The sequence below is a fragment of the Palaemon carinicauda genome, chromosome 39, assembly GCF_036898095.1.
Source record: "Palaemon carinicauda isolate YSFRI2023 chromosome 39, ASM3689809v2, whole genome shotgun sequence".
Taxonomy (NCBI): Eukaryota; Metazoa; Arthropoda; class Malacostraca; order Decapoda; family Palaemonidae; genus Palaemon; species Palaemon carinicauda.
The window spans coordinates 25,161,223-25,177,534 of NC_090763.1; the positions used below are offsets into that span (position 1 = coordinate 25,161,223).

Here is a 16,312-nt window from a genome sequence, read left to right on the forward strand (position 1 = left end):
ATAGAAGAAACTGGTTCCTTTTCATGTCACTAAAGGATATTAGAGGCTGCTTCCTTTTTGTGTCACCAAAGGATAGTAGTGACTGCTCCCTTTTCATGTCACGAAAAGATAGTAGAGACTGCTTCCTTTTCATGTCACCAAAGAATAGTAAAGACTGCTTCCTTTTCATATCGCTAAAGGATAGTAGTAACTGCTCCCTTTTCATGTCACTAAAGGATAGTAGACATTGCTCCCTTTTCATGTCACCAAAGGATAGTAGAAACTGCTTCCTTTTGTGTCACCACAGAATAGAAGAGACTGCTTTCTTTTCATGTCACCAAAGGATAGTAGAGACTGCTCCCTTTTCATGTCACTAAAGGATAGTAAAGACTGCTTCCTTTTCATGTCGCTTAAGGATAGTAGTAACTGCTCCCTTTTTATGTCACTAAAGGATCGTAGAAACTGCTTCCTTTTCATGTCACTAAAGGATAGTACGGACTGCCTCCTTTTCATGTCACCAAAGAATAGTAGTGACTGCTCCCTTTTCATGTCACTAAAGGATAGTGGAGACTGCTTCCTTTTCATGTCGCTAAAGGATAGTAGTAACTGCTCCCCTTTCATGTCACTAAAGGAGAGTAGAGATTGCTCCCTTCTCATGTCACCAAAGGATAGTAGAGATTGCTCCCTTTTCTTGTCACTAAAGGATCGTAGAAACTGCTTCTTTTTCATGTCACTAAAGGATAGTAGGGACTGCTTCCTTTTCATGTCACCAAAGAATAGTAGAGACTGCTCCCTTTTTATGTCACTAAAGGATAGTAGTAACTGCTCCCTTTTCATGTCACTAAAGGATAGTAGAGATTGCTCCCTTTTCATGTCACCCAAGGATAGTAGAAACTGCTCCCTTTTCGTGTCACTAAAGGATCGTAGAAACTGCTTCCTTTTCATGTCACTAAAGGATAGTAGGGACTGCTTCCTTTTCATGTCACCAAAGAATAGTAGAGACTGCTCCCTTTTCATGTCACTGAAGAATAGTAGAGACTGCTTCCTTTTCATGTCGCTAAAGGATAGTAGTAACTGCTCCCTTTTCATGTCACTAAAGGTTATTAGAGATTGCTCCCTTTTCATGCCACCAAAGGATAGTAGAAACTGCTTCCTTTTGTGTCACCACAGAATAGAAGAGACTGCTTCCTTTTCATGTCACCAAAGGATAGTAGAGACTGCTCCCTTTTCATGTCACTAAAGGATCGTAGAAACTGCTTCCTTTTCATGTCACTAAAGGATAGTAGGGACTGCTTCCTTTTCATGTCACCAAAGAATAGTAGAGACTGCTCCCTTTTCATGTCACTAAAGGATAGTAAAGACTGCTTCCTTTTCATGTCGCTTAAGGATAGTAGTAACTGCTCCCTTTTCATGTCACTAAAGGATAGTAGAGATTACTCCCTTTTCATGTCACCAAAGGAGAGAAGAAACTACTTCCTTTTTGTGTCACCACAGAATAGAAGAGTCTGCTCCCTTTTCTTGTCACAAAAAGGATAGTAGAGACTGCTCCCTTTTTATGTCATTAAAGGATAGTAGAGACTGCTTCCTTTTCGTGTCACCAAAGAATAGTAGTGACTGCTCCCTTTTCGTGTCACCAAAGGATAGTAGAGATTGCTCCCTTTTTTTGTCATTAAAGGATAGTAGAGACTGCTTCCTTTTCGTGTCACCAAAGGAGAGTAGTATCTGCTCCCTTTTCATGTCACCAAAGGATAGTAGAAACTGCTTCCTTTTTGTGTCACCACAGAATAGAAGAGACTGCTTCCTTTCAGTGTCACCAAAGGATAGTAGTGACTGCTCCCTTTTCATATCACAAAAAGGATAGTAGAGACTGTTCCCTATTCATGTCACCAACAGATAGTAGAGACTGCTTCCTTTTCGTGTCACCAAAGGATAGTAGTGACTGTTCCCTTTTCATTTCACAAAAAGGTTATTAGAGACTGCTCCCTTTTCATGTCATTTAAGGATAGTAGAAACTACTTCCTTTTCGTGTCCCACAGAATAGTAGAGACTGCTTCCTTTTCATGTCATTAAAAGATAGAAGTGAATGCTCCCTTTTCATGTCACCAAAGGATAGTAGAGACTGATTCCTTTCCATTTTATTAAAGGATAGTAGTGAATGCTCCCTTCTCATGTCACCAAAGGATTTTAGAGACTGCTTCCTTTTCGTGTCAACAAAGGATATTAGTGACTGCTCCCTTTTCTTGTCACAAAAAGGTTAGTAGAGACTGGTCCCTTTTTCATGTCATTAAAGGATAGTAGAGACTGCTTCCTTTTCGTGTCACCAAAGGATAGTAGTGACTGCTCCCTTTTCATGTCACCAAAGGATAGTAGAGACTGCTTCCTTTTCGTGTCAACAAAGGATAGTAGTGACTGCTTCCTTTTTGTGTCACCAAATGATAGTAGTGACTGCTTCCTTTTCGTGTCAACAAAGGATAGTAGTGAATGCTCCCTTTTCGTGTCACCAAAGGATAGTAGAGACTGCTTCCTTTTCGTGTCACCAAATGATAGTAGTGACTGCTCCCTTTTCATGTCACCAAAGGATAGTAGAGACTGCTTCCTTTTCGTGTCAACAAAGGATAGTAGTGACTGCTTCCTTTTTGTGTCACCAAATGATAGTAGTGACTGCTTCCTTTTCGTGTCAACAAAGGATAGTAGTGAATGCTCCCTTTTCGTGTCACCAAAGGATAGTAGAGACTGCTTCCTTTTCGTGTCAACAAAGGATAGTAGTGACTGTTCCCTTTTCATATCACAAAAAGGTTAGTAGAGACTGCTCCCCTTTTATGTTATTAAAGGATAGTAGAGACTGCTCCCTTTTCGTGTCATTTAAGGATAGTAGAGACTGCTCCCTTTTCATATCACCAAAGGTTAGTAAAGACTGCTCCCTTTTCATGTCACCAAAGGATAGTAGAAACTGCTCCCTTTTTATGTCACCAAAGGATATTAGAGACTGCTTCCTTTTCATGTCACCAAAGGTTAGTAGAGACTGCTCCCTTTTCATATCACCAAAGGATAGTATTGACTGTTCCCTTTTCATGTCACCAAAGGATAGTAGTGACTGCTCCCTTTTCATGTCACAAAAAGGATAGTAGAGACTGCTCCCTTTTCTTGTCATTAAAGGATATTAGAGACTGCTTCCTTTTCGTGTCACCAAAGGATAATAGTGACTGCTCCCTTTTCATGTCACGAAAGGATAGTAGAGACTGCTCCCTTTTCATGTCACCAAATGATAGTAGAGACTGCTTCCTTTTCATGTCACCAAAGAATAGTAGAGACTGCTCCCTTTTCATGTCACTAAAGGATAGTAGAGACTGCTTCCTTTTCATGTCACTAAAGGATAGTAGTAACTGCTCCCTTTTCATGTCACTAAAGGATAGTAGAGATTGCTCCCTTTTCATGTCACCAAAGGATGGTAGAAACTGCTTTCTTTTGTGTCACCACAGAATAGAAGAGACTGCTTTCTTTTCATGTCACCAAAGGATAGTAGAGACTGCTCCCTTTTCATGTCACTAAAGGATCGTAGAAACTGCTTCCTTTTCGTGTCACTAAAGGATAGTAGGGACTGCTTCCTTTTCATGTCACCAAAGAATAGTAGAGACTGCTCCCTTTTCATGTCACTAAAGGATAGTAGAGACTGCTTCCTTTTCATGTCGCTAAAGGATAGTAGTAACTGCTCCCTTTTCATGTCACTAAAGGATAGTAGAGATTTCTCCCTTTTCATGTCACCAAAGAATAGTAGAAACTGCTTCCTTTTTGTGTCACCACAGAATAGAAGAGACTGCTTCCTTTTCATGTCACCAAAGGATAGTATTATTATAATTATTACTATCCAAGCTACAACCCTGGTTGGAAAAGCAAGATGCTATAAGCCCAGGGGCTCCAACAGGGAAAAATAGCCCAGTGAGGAAAGGAAATAAGGAAATAAATAAATGAAGAGAACAAATTAACAATAAATCATTCTAAAATAAGTAACAACGTCAAAGCAGACATGTCATATATAAACTATTAACAACATCAAAAACAAATATGTCATAAATAAACTATAAAAAGACTCATCTCTGCCTGGTCAACAGAAACGCATTTGCCCCAACTTTGAACTTTTGAAGTTCTACTGATTCAACTACCCGATTAGGAAGATCATTCCACAACTTGGTCACAGTTGGAATAAAACTTCTAGAGTACTGCGTAGTATTGAGCCTTGTGATGGAGAAGGCCTGGCTATTAGAATTAACTGCCTTCCTAGTATTACGAACAGGATAGAATTGTCCTTTGAGATCTGAATGTAAAGGATGGTCAGAGTTATGAAAAATCTTATGCAACATGCATAATGAACTAATTGAACGACGGTGCCAGAGATTAATATCTAGATCAGGAATAAGAAATTTAATAGACCGTAAGTTTCTGTCCAACAAATTAAGATGAGAATCAGCAGCTGAACACCAGACAGGAGAACAATACTCAAAACAAGGTAGAATGAAAGAATTAAAACACTTCTTCAGAATAGATTGATCACCGAAAATCTTGTAAGACTTTCTCAGTAAGCCAATTTTTTGTGCAATTGAAGAAGACACAGACCTTATATGTTTCTCAAAAGTAAATTTACTGTCGAGAATCACACCTAAAATTTTGAAAGAGTCATACAAATTTAAAGAGACATTATCAATACTGAGATCCGGATGTTGAGGAGCCACCGTCCTTGACCTACTTACAATCATACTTTGAGTTTTGTTAGGATTCAACCTCATACCCCATAATTTGCACCATGCACTAATTCTAGCTAAATCTCTATTAAGGGATTCACCAACCCTAGATCTACATTCAGGGGATGGAATTGATGCTAAGAGAGTAGCATCATCTGCATATGCAACAAGCTTGTTTTCTAGGCCAAACCACATGTCATGTGTATATAGTATGAAAAGTAATGGGCCAAGAACACTACCCTGTGGAACACCGGATATCATATTCCTATAATCACTATGGTGCCCATCAACAACAACTCGTTGAGATCTATTACTTAAAAAATCAATAATAATGCTAAGAAACGACTCACCCACTCCCAACTGTTTCAGTTTGAAAACAAGGGCCCCATGATTAACACGTTCAAAGGCAGCACTAAAATCAAGGCCAATCATACGAACTTCCCGACCACAATCAAGGGATTTCTGTACAGCATTGGAGATTGTAAGAAGGGCATCACATGCTCCAAGGCCTTTACGAAAACCAAATTGCAAACTAGGGAGTAGATGATTACCTTCAGCAAACCTATTAAGACGTTTTGCCAGAAGGCGTTCAAAAACTTTAGATAATATGGGAGTTATGGAAATTGGGCGGTAATCAGTGGGACTTGAGCTACCACAAACACATTTACATAGGGGAGTAACATTACCAACTCTCCAAGTAGTGCTAAAAGCTCCTCTTCTTGCTAACTTGTGCAAAATAACAGATAACTTTGGAGCTAAGAAATCTGCTGTCTTTATAAAAAACAAAGGAAAAATACCATTTGGGTCTACACCTCCATAAGCATCAAGGTCCACCAACAGAGCTTTAATCTCACGATATCGAAAAGCTAAACTAGTTAGTTTAGCCTCAGGAAAACAGGAATGAGGAAGTTCAAGTTTTTCATTACTCTGTTTACTGTCAAAAACATCAGCCAAAAGGGTTGCCTTTTCCTTTGGACAGTGAGTGACTGAGCCATCTGGTTTAAGTAAAGGAGGAACTGTTGCATCTACACCAAAGAGTGCAGATTTAAGGGTAGACCACCATTTATGTTCCTGAGTTGTACCAGAAAGTGTTTCTTTTATGGTTAAATTGTACTCCTTTTCAGTTGAGGCATAAACTCTGAGCAAAAGCTCGAAGCTGAGTATAGTTGTTCCAGGTCAAATCTGATCTGTTACCCTTCCAAAGGTGATAGGCCTCCTGCTTCTCCAAAAAAGCACGTCTACAATCATCATTGAACCACGGTTTGTCCTTCACTCGGTACCTTAGCACACGAGAAGGGATACGCCTATCAATTATGTTGACTAGATTCTCATTCCAAGGGACAACAGGATCTACACTATTATATAATTGTGACCAATTCAAGCACAAAAGATCATGTAAAATCCCATTCCAGTCTGCTTGGGATTTCATATAAATTTTACAAGAATATGATATATCAGGGACAGGCTGCTCAGTCTTCACTAATAATGAAATCAAGGCATGATCAGATGTCCCGACTGGAGAACCAACCTTACTAGTTATAACGCCAGGGGAGTCAGTGTACACGAGGTCCAAGCAATTACCAGACCTGTGAGTAGCTTCATTTATGATTTGCTCACAGCCTGATTCAGAGGCAAAGTCTAAAGCTCTTAAGCCATGGCGATCGGTAGGAGAGATAGAACTTAACCACTCCCTATGGTGAGCATTAAAATCACCAACAAAGACAAAAGAAGCCTTTCTATCATCTTCTTGTATCTTAGCCATAATGGTAAGAAGACAGTCGAAGATAGAATCATCCATGTCTGGATTCCGGTAGATCGAACACAAATAAAAGTTGTTATGCCTGCCACAAACTTTTATTACCTGAATCTCATGACATCCACATTGATAGCAGGACTTATGAAAAGCAGGATACTCGGTCCTAATATATACCGCCATTCCCCTGGCCCTAGGGATAGCATCACGTTTCAACTGCAGCCTTTTAGTGTCACCAAAGGATAGTAGTGACTGCTCCCTTTTCATGTCACAAAAAAGATAGTAGAGACTGCTCCCTTTTCTTGTCATTAAAGGATAGTAGAGACTGCTTCCTTTTCGTGTCATCAAAGGATAGTAGTGACTGCTCTCTTTTCATGTCACCAAAGGATAGTAGAGATTGCTCCCTTTTCATGTCATTAAAAGATAGTAGAGACTGCTTCCTTTTCGTGTCACCAAAGGATAGTAGTGACTGCTCCCTTTTCATGTCACTAAAGGATAGTAGAGATTGCTCCCTTTCAATGTCACCAAAGGATAGTAGAAACTGCTTCCTTTTTGTGTCACCACAGAATAGAAGAGACTGCTTCCTTTTCATGTCACCAAAGGATAGTAGAGACTGCTTCCTTTTAGTGTCACCAAAGGTTAGTAGTGACTGCTCCCTTTTCATGTCACAAAAAGGATAGTAGAGACTGCTCCCTATTCAAGTCACCAACGGATAGTAGAGACTGCTTCCTTTTCGTGTCACCGAAGGATAGTAGTGACTATTCCCTTTTCATGTCACAAAAAGGTTATTAGAGACTGCTCCCTTTTCATGTCATTTAAGGATAGTAGAAACTACTTCCTTTTCGTGTCCAACAGAATAGTAGAGATTGCTTCCTTTTCATGTCATTAAAAGATAGTAGTGAATGCTCCCTTCTCATGTCACCAAAGGATTTTAGAGACTGCTTCCTTTTTGTGTCAACAAAGGATAGTAGTGACTGCTCCCTTTTCTTGTCACAAAAAGGTTAGTAGAGACTGGTCCCTTTTCATGTCATTTAAGGATAGTAGAAACTACTTCCTTTTCGTGTCAACAAAGGATAGTAGTGACTGCTCCCTTTTCTTGTCACCAAAAGGATAGTAGAGACTTCTCCCTTTTCATGTCATTAAAGGATAGTAGAGACTGTTTCCTTTTCGTATCACCAAAGGATAGTAGTGACTGCTCCCTTTTCGTGTCACCAAAGGATAGTAGAGACTGCTTCCTTTTCGTGTCAACAAAGGATAGTAGTGACTGTTCTCTCTTCATGTCACAAAAAGATTAGTAGAGACTGCTCCCTTTTCATGTCATTAAAGGATAGTAGAGACTGCTCCCTTTTCATGTCAACAAAGGATAGTAGAGACTTCTCCCTTTTCATGTCACCAAAGGATAGTAGAGACTGCTCCCTTTTCGTGTCACCGAAGGATAGTAGAGACTTCTCCCTTTTCATGTCACTAAAGGATAGTAGAGACTGCTCCCTTTTCATGCCACCAAAGGATAGTAGAGACTGTTCCCTTCTTGTGTCACCGAAGGATAGTAGACTTCTCACTTTTCTTGTCACCAAAGGATAGTAGAGACTGCTCTATTTCGTATCACCAAACGATTGTAGAGACTATTCCTTTTTTGTGTCACCAAAGGATAGTAGAAACTGCTCACTTTCCCTATCACTAAAGGATAATAGAGAGTGCTCCTTTTTCTTTTTACCAAAGGATAATAGAGATTGTTCCTCTTTCATATGCCAAAGGATAGTATAGACTGATTTCTTTTGGTATCACCAATGAATAGTAGAGACTCCTCATTTTCGAGTCACCAAAGGATAGTGGAGACTACTCCCTTCTTATGTCACCAAAGGATAGTGGATAATTCTCTCTTTTTATGTTACCAAAGGATAGTAGAGACTGTTTCCTTTTCGTATCACCAAAGGATAGTAGTGACTGCTCCCTTTTCGTGTCACCAAAGGATAGTAGAGACTGCTTCCTTTTCGTGTCAACAAAGGATAGTAGTGACTGTTCTCTCTTCATGTCACAAAAAGATTAGTAGAGACTGCTCCCTTTTCATGTCATTAAAGGATAGTAGAGACTGCTCCCTTTTCATGTCAACAAAGGATAGTAGAGACTTCTCCCTTTTCATGTCACCAAAGGATAGTAGAGACTGCTCCCTTTTCGTGTCACCGAAGGATAGTAGAGACTTCTCCCTTTTCATGTCACTAAAGGATAGTAGAGACTGCTCCCTTTTCATGCCACCAAAGGATAGTAGAGACTGTTCCCTTCTTGTGTCACCGAAGGATAGTAGACTTCTCACTTTTCTTGTCACCAAAGGATAGTAGAGACTGCTCTATTTCGTATCACCAAACGATTGTAGAGACTATTCCTTTTTTGTGTCACCAAAGGATAGTAGAAACTGCTCACTTTCCCTATCACTAAAGGATAATAGAGAGTGCTCCTTTTTCTTTTTACCAAAGGATAATAGAGATTGTTCCTCTTTCATATGCCAAAGGATAGTATAGACTGATTTCTTTTGGTATCACCAATGAATAGTAGAGACTCCTCATTTTCGAGTCACCAAAGGATAGTGGAGACTACTCCCTTCTTATGTCACCAAAGGATAGTGGATAATTCTCTCTTTTTATGTTACCAAAGGATAGTAGAGACTACTCCCTTCTTATATCACCAAAGGATAGTGGATAATTCTCCCTTTTTATGTTACCAAAGGATAGTAGAGACTACTCCCTTCTTATGTCACCAAAGGATAGTGGATAATTCTCTCTTTTTATGTTACCAAAGGATAGTAGAGACTACTCCCTTCTTATATCACCAAAGGATAGTGGATAATTCTCCCTTTTTATGTTACCAAAGGATAGTAGAGACTACTCCCTTCTTATATCACCAAAGGATAGTGGATAATTCTCCCTTTTTATGTTACCAAAGGATAGTAGAGACTACTCCCTTCTTATGTCACCAAAGGATAGTGGATAATTCTCCCTTTTTATGTTACCAAAGGATAGTAGAGACTACTCCCTTCTTATGTCACCAAAGGATAGTGGATAATTCTCCCTTTTTATGTTACCAAAGGATAGTAGAGACTACTCCCTTCTTATGTCACCAAAGGATAGTGGATAATTCTCTCTTTTTATGTTACCAAAGGATAGTAGAGACTACTCCCTTCTTATATCACCAAAGGATAGTGGATAATTCTCCCTTTTTATGTTACCAAAGGATAGTAGAGACTACTCGCTTTATTTGACCTTAAAATCGTTTGTAAGCTGGAATGAGTTGTGTATGTGATTTGTTATCGAGTGAGGAATTCTAAAGGATAAAAAATGTTATTCAGGATTGCTTTAGCAATTTTGATATCTCCCTTATGTTCATTTATGTTTTAGTTTCGTGCATTTTTACTTGAAAAATAATTTAAGTTCACGAATACAGATGCACATCAAATTATTCATCAATTCAATGATTTTTTTTTTCTTCCCCGTAAGAGAGGATAGTAGTTTTGTATATTTACTTATATTGGTCAACTTCAGTAACCCAAGCGGCTATTTGAATCTTTTCTTCTCTATCGTGGTTTAATTTCAATGTCAATTTTGGTAAGAACATCTATATTGGAGGAACCTAGATAAGACTAAAACTATAATAGAGATTACTCGAGTGCCATATGTGGATGAGATCATGATGAAGGGTTAATGGAGATAGTTTGGGCATGCTCTTCGTACTCCCCAAGAGAGATTTGTTCACCAAACCTTTAACTGGGCTCCATAAGGGACTAGAAGAGTTGGAGACTCAATCCTACGTGGCTGAGAACTATTAAGCGTGAAGTGAGAGGTAATGAGTTTAGAAGTATTGAATTAAAAGTTCAAGACTGAGAACACTAGCGAAATCTAACCGAGGCCAATTGCGTCAATAAGCGTAGGATATGATGATGAAATAAGACTGCTTATTTTTTTTTTCAATTAATACTCGCTAAACAAACGTTCAGTCCTCTTCTTTTATCAGGGATCAGGACCAACAAGAGTGTAAAGCATTGAAATAATCTGTCAAGGTAATTTCAATATATGATTCCTGGATAATTTCCAGGAATTTCTGAAAGCTAAATTTACATAAATAGTCTTATGGCATTAGTTTCTCTCCGGTATCCCCCTTAATTTCATATCACCATTTACAGAAGTCCCCCAAAAGTGTCCTATCTTTATTGCTGGTATCCTTAACCTTTGGAGCAGGAAGATATGGTGGTGAATTACCTCCATATTTGTATCAGCCCAAGTGTAATGTTTCCCTTTTCTATAATTTATATTTAGTTCACCAAACATTTAACTGGGCTCCACAAGGCACTAGAGGAGTTGGAAGACCCAAGTCTACAGGGCTGATAAACTATGAAGTGTGAAGTAGGAGATGATGAGTGGAGAAGTATTGAATAAAAAGCTCAAGATAGAGACAACTGGTGAAATCTTACCGAAGCCCTTTGCGTAAGAGGAGGAGATGATGATGATTATTGGTTATGTATTGTATTCTATATCTGATAAGATTTATAATTCATATTTAATTTTTGTATCACATGAGAGGGAGTGGCAATGTAAAGTATTATTGAATTGAATTAATTTGTTTGTCATTGATCAGCAAATACTTTGCAGATGTCATTACCTTGGAAAAAATAAACAAAAATATTTTAAGGTGGGATACATTTTTTATCTTCTGGATGAACAGTACAAAATTGAACAAAACAATTCTTTATTTTGAATTGTGACGACCTTTGACCTCTATGAATCATGATTGACATGACAAACATGAACAACATTGAATACAGAATTGGCAATGTACAATTAGGATCTTGTTTTAAAAATATCTCAAATTTTATGATTTAATGTAGTTTAATTAACTGGATTGTCTGTTTTTTTTTTTTTTTTTTTTTCTGTCAGCTGGGTCATATCTATTACGGTCAGCTGTCTGAAAACATATATTATGCAAAATCTACTTCAATCTCTTATTCTTTTATTAACTATTAAAAAGGTGAGGATGTTAGTAAGGTATCCCCAAGACACTCTTCTTCTTCCCCACCATTATCCCTACATGAAGGATTGGTTCCCTGGTGCGTCCTCTCTGATGCCGTCTATAAAAGACATCATTTGCTACCAAACCTCTTCTCTCCATATCATCCTTCACCCTATCTCACGATCTAATCCCCACCCCCTTTCGATCAAACCCCCACTAACAGGACACTACTGATTTCTAAAGAAGCATTTTCAAGAACAAAAACTGCTTGGAAACCACATAGCTTTCCTAATGCCAAAAGGAATCTTCTGTTTTAAAACAAGTATTCACAGATATGGCAAACCTCTGCCAAGTCTAAACAATTCCAGTCCCAGGGGATCTAATTCCCTTCAAGTTACATTCATATCCCTCTCAAAATCTAATTCTACTCGTTGACAGTAATGAGGACCAACTTTTGTTCAATTTTCGTTACGGTGACCTATTGGTAACGTCCTTGCCTGGTGATTGCCAGACTGGGGTACGAGTCCCTCTCAAACTAGTTAGTTTCTTTAGTTTTTGCAACCTCACCATCCTTGTGAGGTAAGGATAGGGGTGTTTGGGGGAGCCTATAGGTCTATCTGCTGAGTTGTCGGCAGCCATTGCCTGGCCCTCCTTGATCCTAGCTTGGGTGGAGAGGGGACTTGGGCGATGGCTATATATATATATATATATATATATATATATATATATATATATATATATACAATATATATATATATATATATACAATATATATATATATATATATATATATATATATATATATGTGTGTGTGTGTGTGTATGAGTGTGTGTGTATATATTCACACATATATATGTATATACTGTATATATATATATATAATTATATACATACGTATATATACAGTATATATATATATATATATATATATATATATATATATGTATATATATATATATATATATATATATATATATATATATATATATATATATGGTTAGTCTCTATGGCATTGATCTGCTTGATAGGGCAATGTCACTGTTCCTTGCCTCTGCCAATCTTGATTGGCCTTTAAAAACTTTAAAATATGTGCCTGAATTTAACGTCATCTTTCTGGCAAATATACTTACGCGTGTAACTGAATATTCCAATCAAAGTCTTGAAATTTGCCTAGTAAGTTGTTGGAAAGAAAATTGAATTAATTGATACACGAATCCGTCTCAAATCCAATCAAGTCTCCTTTGGCACAGGACCCAATTAGACCTACTGTGTTCCGGTTTGGCTCCGAGCCACATCTCATAATTCCATCGAAACCCTTCGACGGTCTCAGTTAACAGCGCCTCGCTCCCTGTGATCACCGAGTGACAACCAGACAATAGTTAATTAGAAAACTCATACTTATTTTTTCATTTAATGGGGCAAAAAATAGAGCGTATTTCAAAATATAATGTAATCCAATTAGTTTAATGTTATATTTAAAATAAGAATATTTGGAAATGCATTGTGGGAAAGATAAAAAGAAAAGAAATTTAAGTCACCATTAACAAATTAGATTAATAAGAAAAAAATGGTTTTATTGATCTATAAATTACGTAATTGAAAATTCTTTGTATTCTATAATAATGATGATAACAGTAGCATTGATCATCATCTTTTCTACATTAATTTACTAATATAGTATACTGTATATAACCGTAGCCTATATGGAGGCCTATCTGGTGAAATATGTAATTTTGCTTTTGTACATTATTATTATTATTATTATTATTATTATTATTATTATTAGCTAAGTTATACTGTACCACTAGTGTGAAAAGCAGAATTCTATAATCCCAAGGATTATTATTATTATTATTATTATTATTATTATTATTATTATTATTATTATTATTATTATTATTATTATTATTATTATCATTTATTGTTTTTTATGTTGTTGTTGTTGCTACTATTATTATTATTAGCTAAATTATACTGCACTACTAGTTGGAAAAGCAGGATGCTATAAACAGCCTTTTGAAGAAAGGAGATTGGAAAGTAGAATAATAAACTATATGAGATGTAATGAATAAAGAATATAAAATATTTCAAGATCAGTAACAACGTTAGATTAGATCGTTCATATATAAGCTATGAAGAGAGACTTATGTCAGCCTGTTCAACATAAAAACATTCACTGAAACTTTGAACTTTTGAAGTTCCACTGATTAAACTGCCCGATTAGGATAATCATTCTACAATTTGGTCATAGCTGGAATAAAAACTTCTAGAATACTGTATAGTATTAAGCCTTATGGTGGAGGAGGCTAGACTTATAGAATTAACTGCATACCTAGTATTACGTGCAGGATGGTACTCTCTGGGAAGATCTGAATATAATAAAAAAAAAATGTCAAAATTATGAAAAAAACTAACTATACGACAGTGTCAGAGATTAATATCCAGATCAGGAATAATAGGTTTTTTGTCCAACAAATTAAGATGAGAGTCATCAGCCGAAGGCCATGAGAACAATACTCGAAATAAGGCAGAATAAAATCATTCAAACATTTCTTCAAATGAATTGTCAACCAAAGATTTTCTAAATAAGCCAATTTTCTTGTGTGCAAATGAATAAGAAACAGACTGAATGTATTTTTCAAAAGAAAACAAGGGCTTCGTGATTAACACAAAGGCAACACTAAAATCAAGGTTAATTATACGAACTTACTGGCCATTATCAAGGGATTTCTGTATAGCATTGGGAATTGTAAGGACATTAGCATATCTATTTAGACGTTTTCCCAAAAGACATTCAAACACTTAGGTAAAACGAGAGTTATGGAAATTGGGCTGTAATCTGCAGGGCTAGAGGTACCACAAACACATTTACAAAGTGGAGTAACATTACCAATTCTCCAATAAGTGCAAAAAGAACGTCTTCTTGCCAACTTTCTGAAAATAACAGACAACGTAGGAACTAAGAAATCAGTGGTCGTTATAAAAAACAAAGGTAAAATACCCTTTGGGTTTATACCTCTATACGCATAAATGTCCATCATTATTATAATCATTATCAGGAGTATTTTTATTTCACGGTACCGAAAAACTGAACAAATTAGTTTAAGCTCAGGAATACAGGAAAGAAGAATATTGAGTTTCTCATTACCATGTTTGTGTCAAACTCTGCCAAAAGGGTTGTCTTTTCCTTTGGACAGTGAGTGACAGAGCCATCTGGTTTAGGTAAAGAAGAAACAGTTAAGTCAGCACCAAAAAGTGCAGAGTTTGAGAGTAGCCAACCACATATGTTTCTGAGTTATGCTAGAGAGGGTTTCTTTTATGTTCAAATTATATTGTTTTAAACCTTCATTTTAGTTTGGGAAATTGAAAAATAGCTTTTAAAACAAATCATCCTTATTGGTTAACTTGATAAAACCTTCAACAGCCTTTAACTAAATAATCCCAGAACCTTGTGGATTTTCACTATTATTATTATTGTTAATAATATCATTTCCTCTTACTGATCAGCAAATAAAGGAGCGAGTGTAATGGTGCAATACTTATAGGCTAAGTGGGTCACTGCATTGCTGTTGAAGGTTCTGTCCAAGGTCTATGGTTCTTCTTGGATGTGGCCCTGACTTTACAAAGATTTTCCATCTATTGATACATAATTAAGACTTAACCAATAGCTCCATCCTAAATATAAAATGATAAAGTAATACAAATATACTTCACATTTTCGCACCAACCTTCCGGGGCCAGCTACAGAAATTTATATAGCACGAGCACACATGACACAATTAATTGATAACACCTTTAAAGTCTTCCATAACGTTTCAACACACTACCCACGATCTATGTTATTCTTACACTTTGGAGAGGACACACATGAGGTACTTGAGAGAGGGGATGTTGGCTCTTTTACAGGATTGTCTGGTTCTCTTCTGCCCTATGCATCCCTAGGGGCACATATATTGTGAGGGTGCAAAGAGACAGTTTCCAGCACTGATGATTTATTGACCAGAGAGCCGGACTACATCGAGGCGTGGGGACGTACAACTAGCACAGAAAATGCCTGAAGCGGATTAGCCAGGCTTAGGTTTAAATTTGTGTTTCTTTTGGTACAAAAATCCTTGAATAATAATTCAATATAAAATGTATATATTTGATTATCACATCAGAAGAGAGAGAGCGGAGAATTCCGTGTTGACTGATACAGAACAAAATATCTCGAATTTAAATACAAATGCGTGAAATACATACAAAGGGTTTATAGACATAGAAACACACTTGTCGGAGGGTGTCCGTACAATATATGGACTTAGTAACTTCTAGATTATTCTAAATAGATTATTCTTATGGCTTGGGGGCAGACGTCTAGCGACGGTAAAGTTACCAACAAGATAGAAATTCAGGGGAGCGACCCTTGCTTCTAAGGCAACTCTCTCTCAACTGCTCCGCCCACCTACCATTCTTGGAAATAAAAAAAGATAAAAAACTTACGCTGGGGTTTTCGAGAACTTCCAAAATACGTGGCAAATATAAGAATTGCGTATTTTCTCACAAACATGATGCAATACCTCATAAAAAAATATAAAAAAGATTTACATAAGTCCTCGTTCATACCTCGTAGGGTTATATAACACTCTTAAACAGAATACGTAAGACTTCGTAACAAAATACGTGAAATAGAATATTAATTCTTAAAAATAACGTAAATTTACATACACTGACTTGAATGAAGAATACAATGAAATTAACGACGAAAGTCTTACATATTTTACATACCAAACTTATACCTACATGAGAGGAGCTCACCTTATGAGCTGGCTATTCACCTCTTAAATACACAGTTGAAAAACATAAATAA

General features: G+C 37.0%; 1 protein-coding gene across 1 annotated transcript; it reads right to left on the reverse strand.

Moving 5' to 3' along the window:
• Positions 1 to 237: 237 nt before the first annotated feature.
• LOC137631294 (uncharacterized) lies at positions 238 to 1,032 on the reverse strand. Its single transcript, XM_068363075.1, has one exon. The coding sequence runs from the start codon at positions 1,030 to 1,032 to the stop codon at positions 238 to 240; it is 795 nt and encodes a 264-aa protein (XP_068219176.1).
• Between the last annotated feature and the right edge of the window lie 15,280 nt (positions 1,033 to 16,312).

What these genes read in the sequence shown, in the direction of transcription:
- LOC137631294 (XM_068363075.1), bottom strand. Translation starts at nt 1,032, where the DNA reads ATGAAAAGGAAGCAGTCTCTACTATTCTTCAGTGACATGAAAAGGGAG.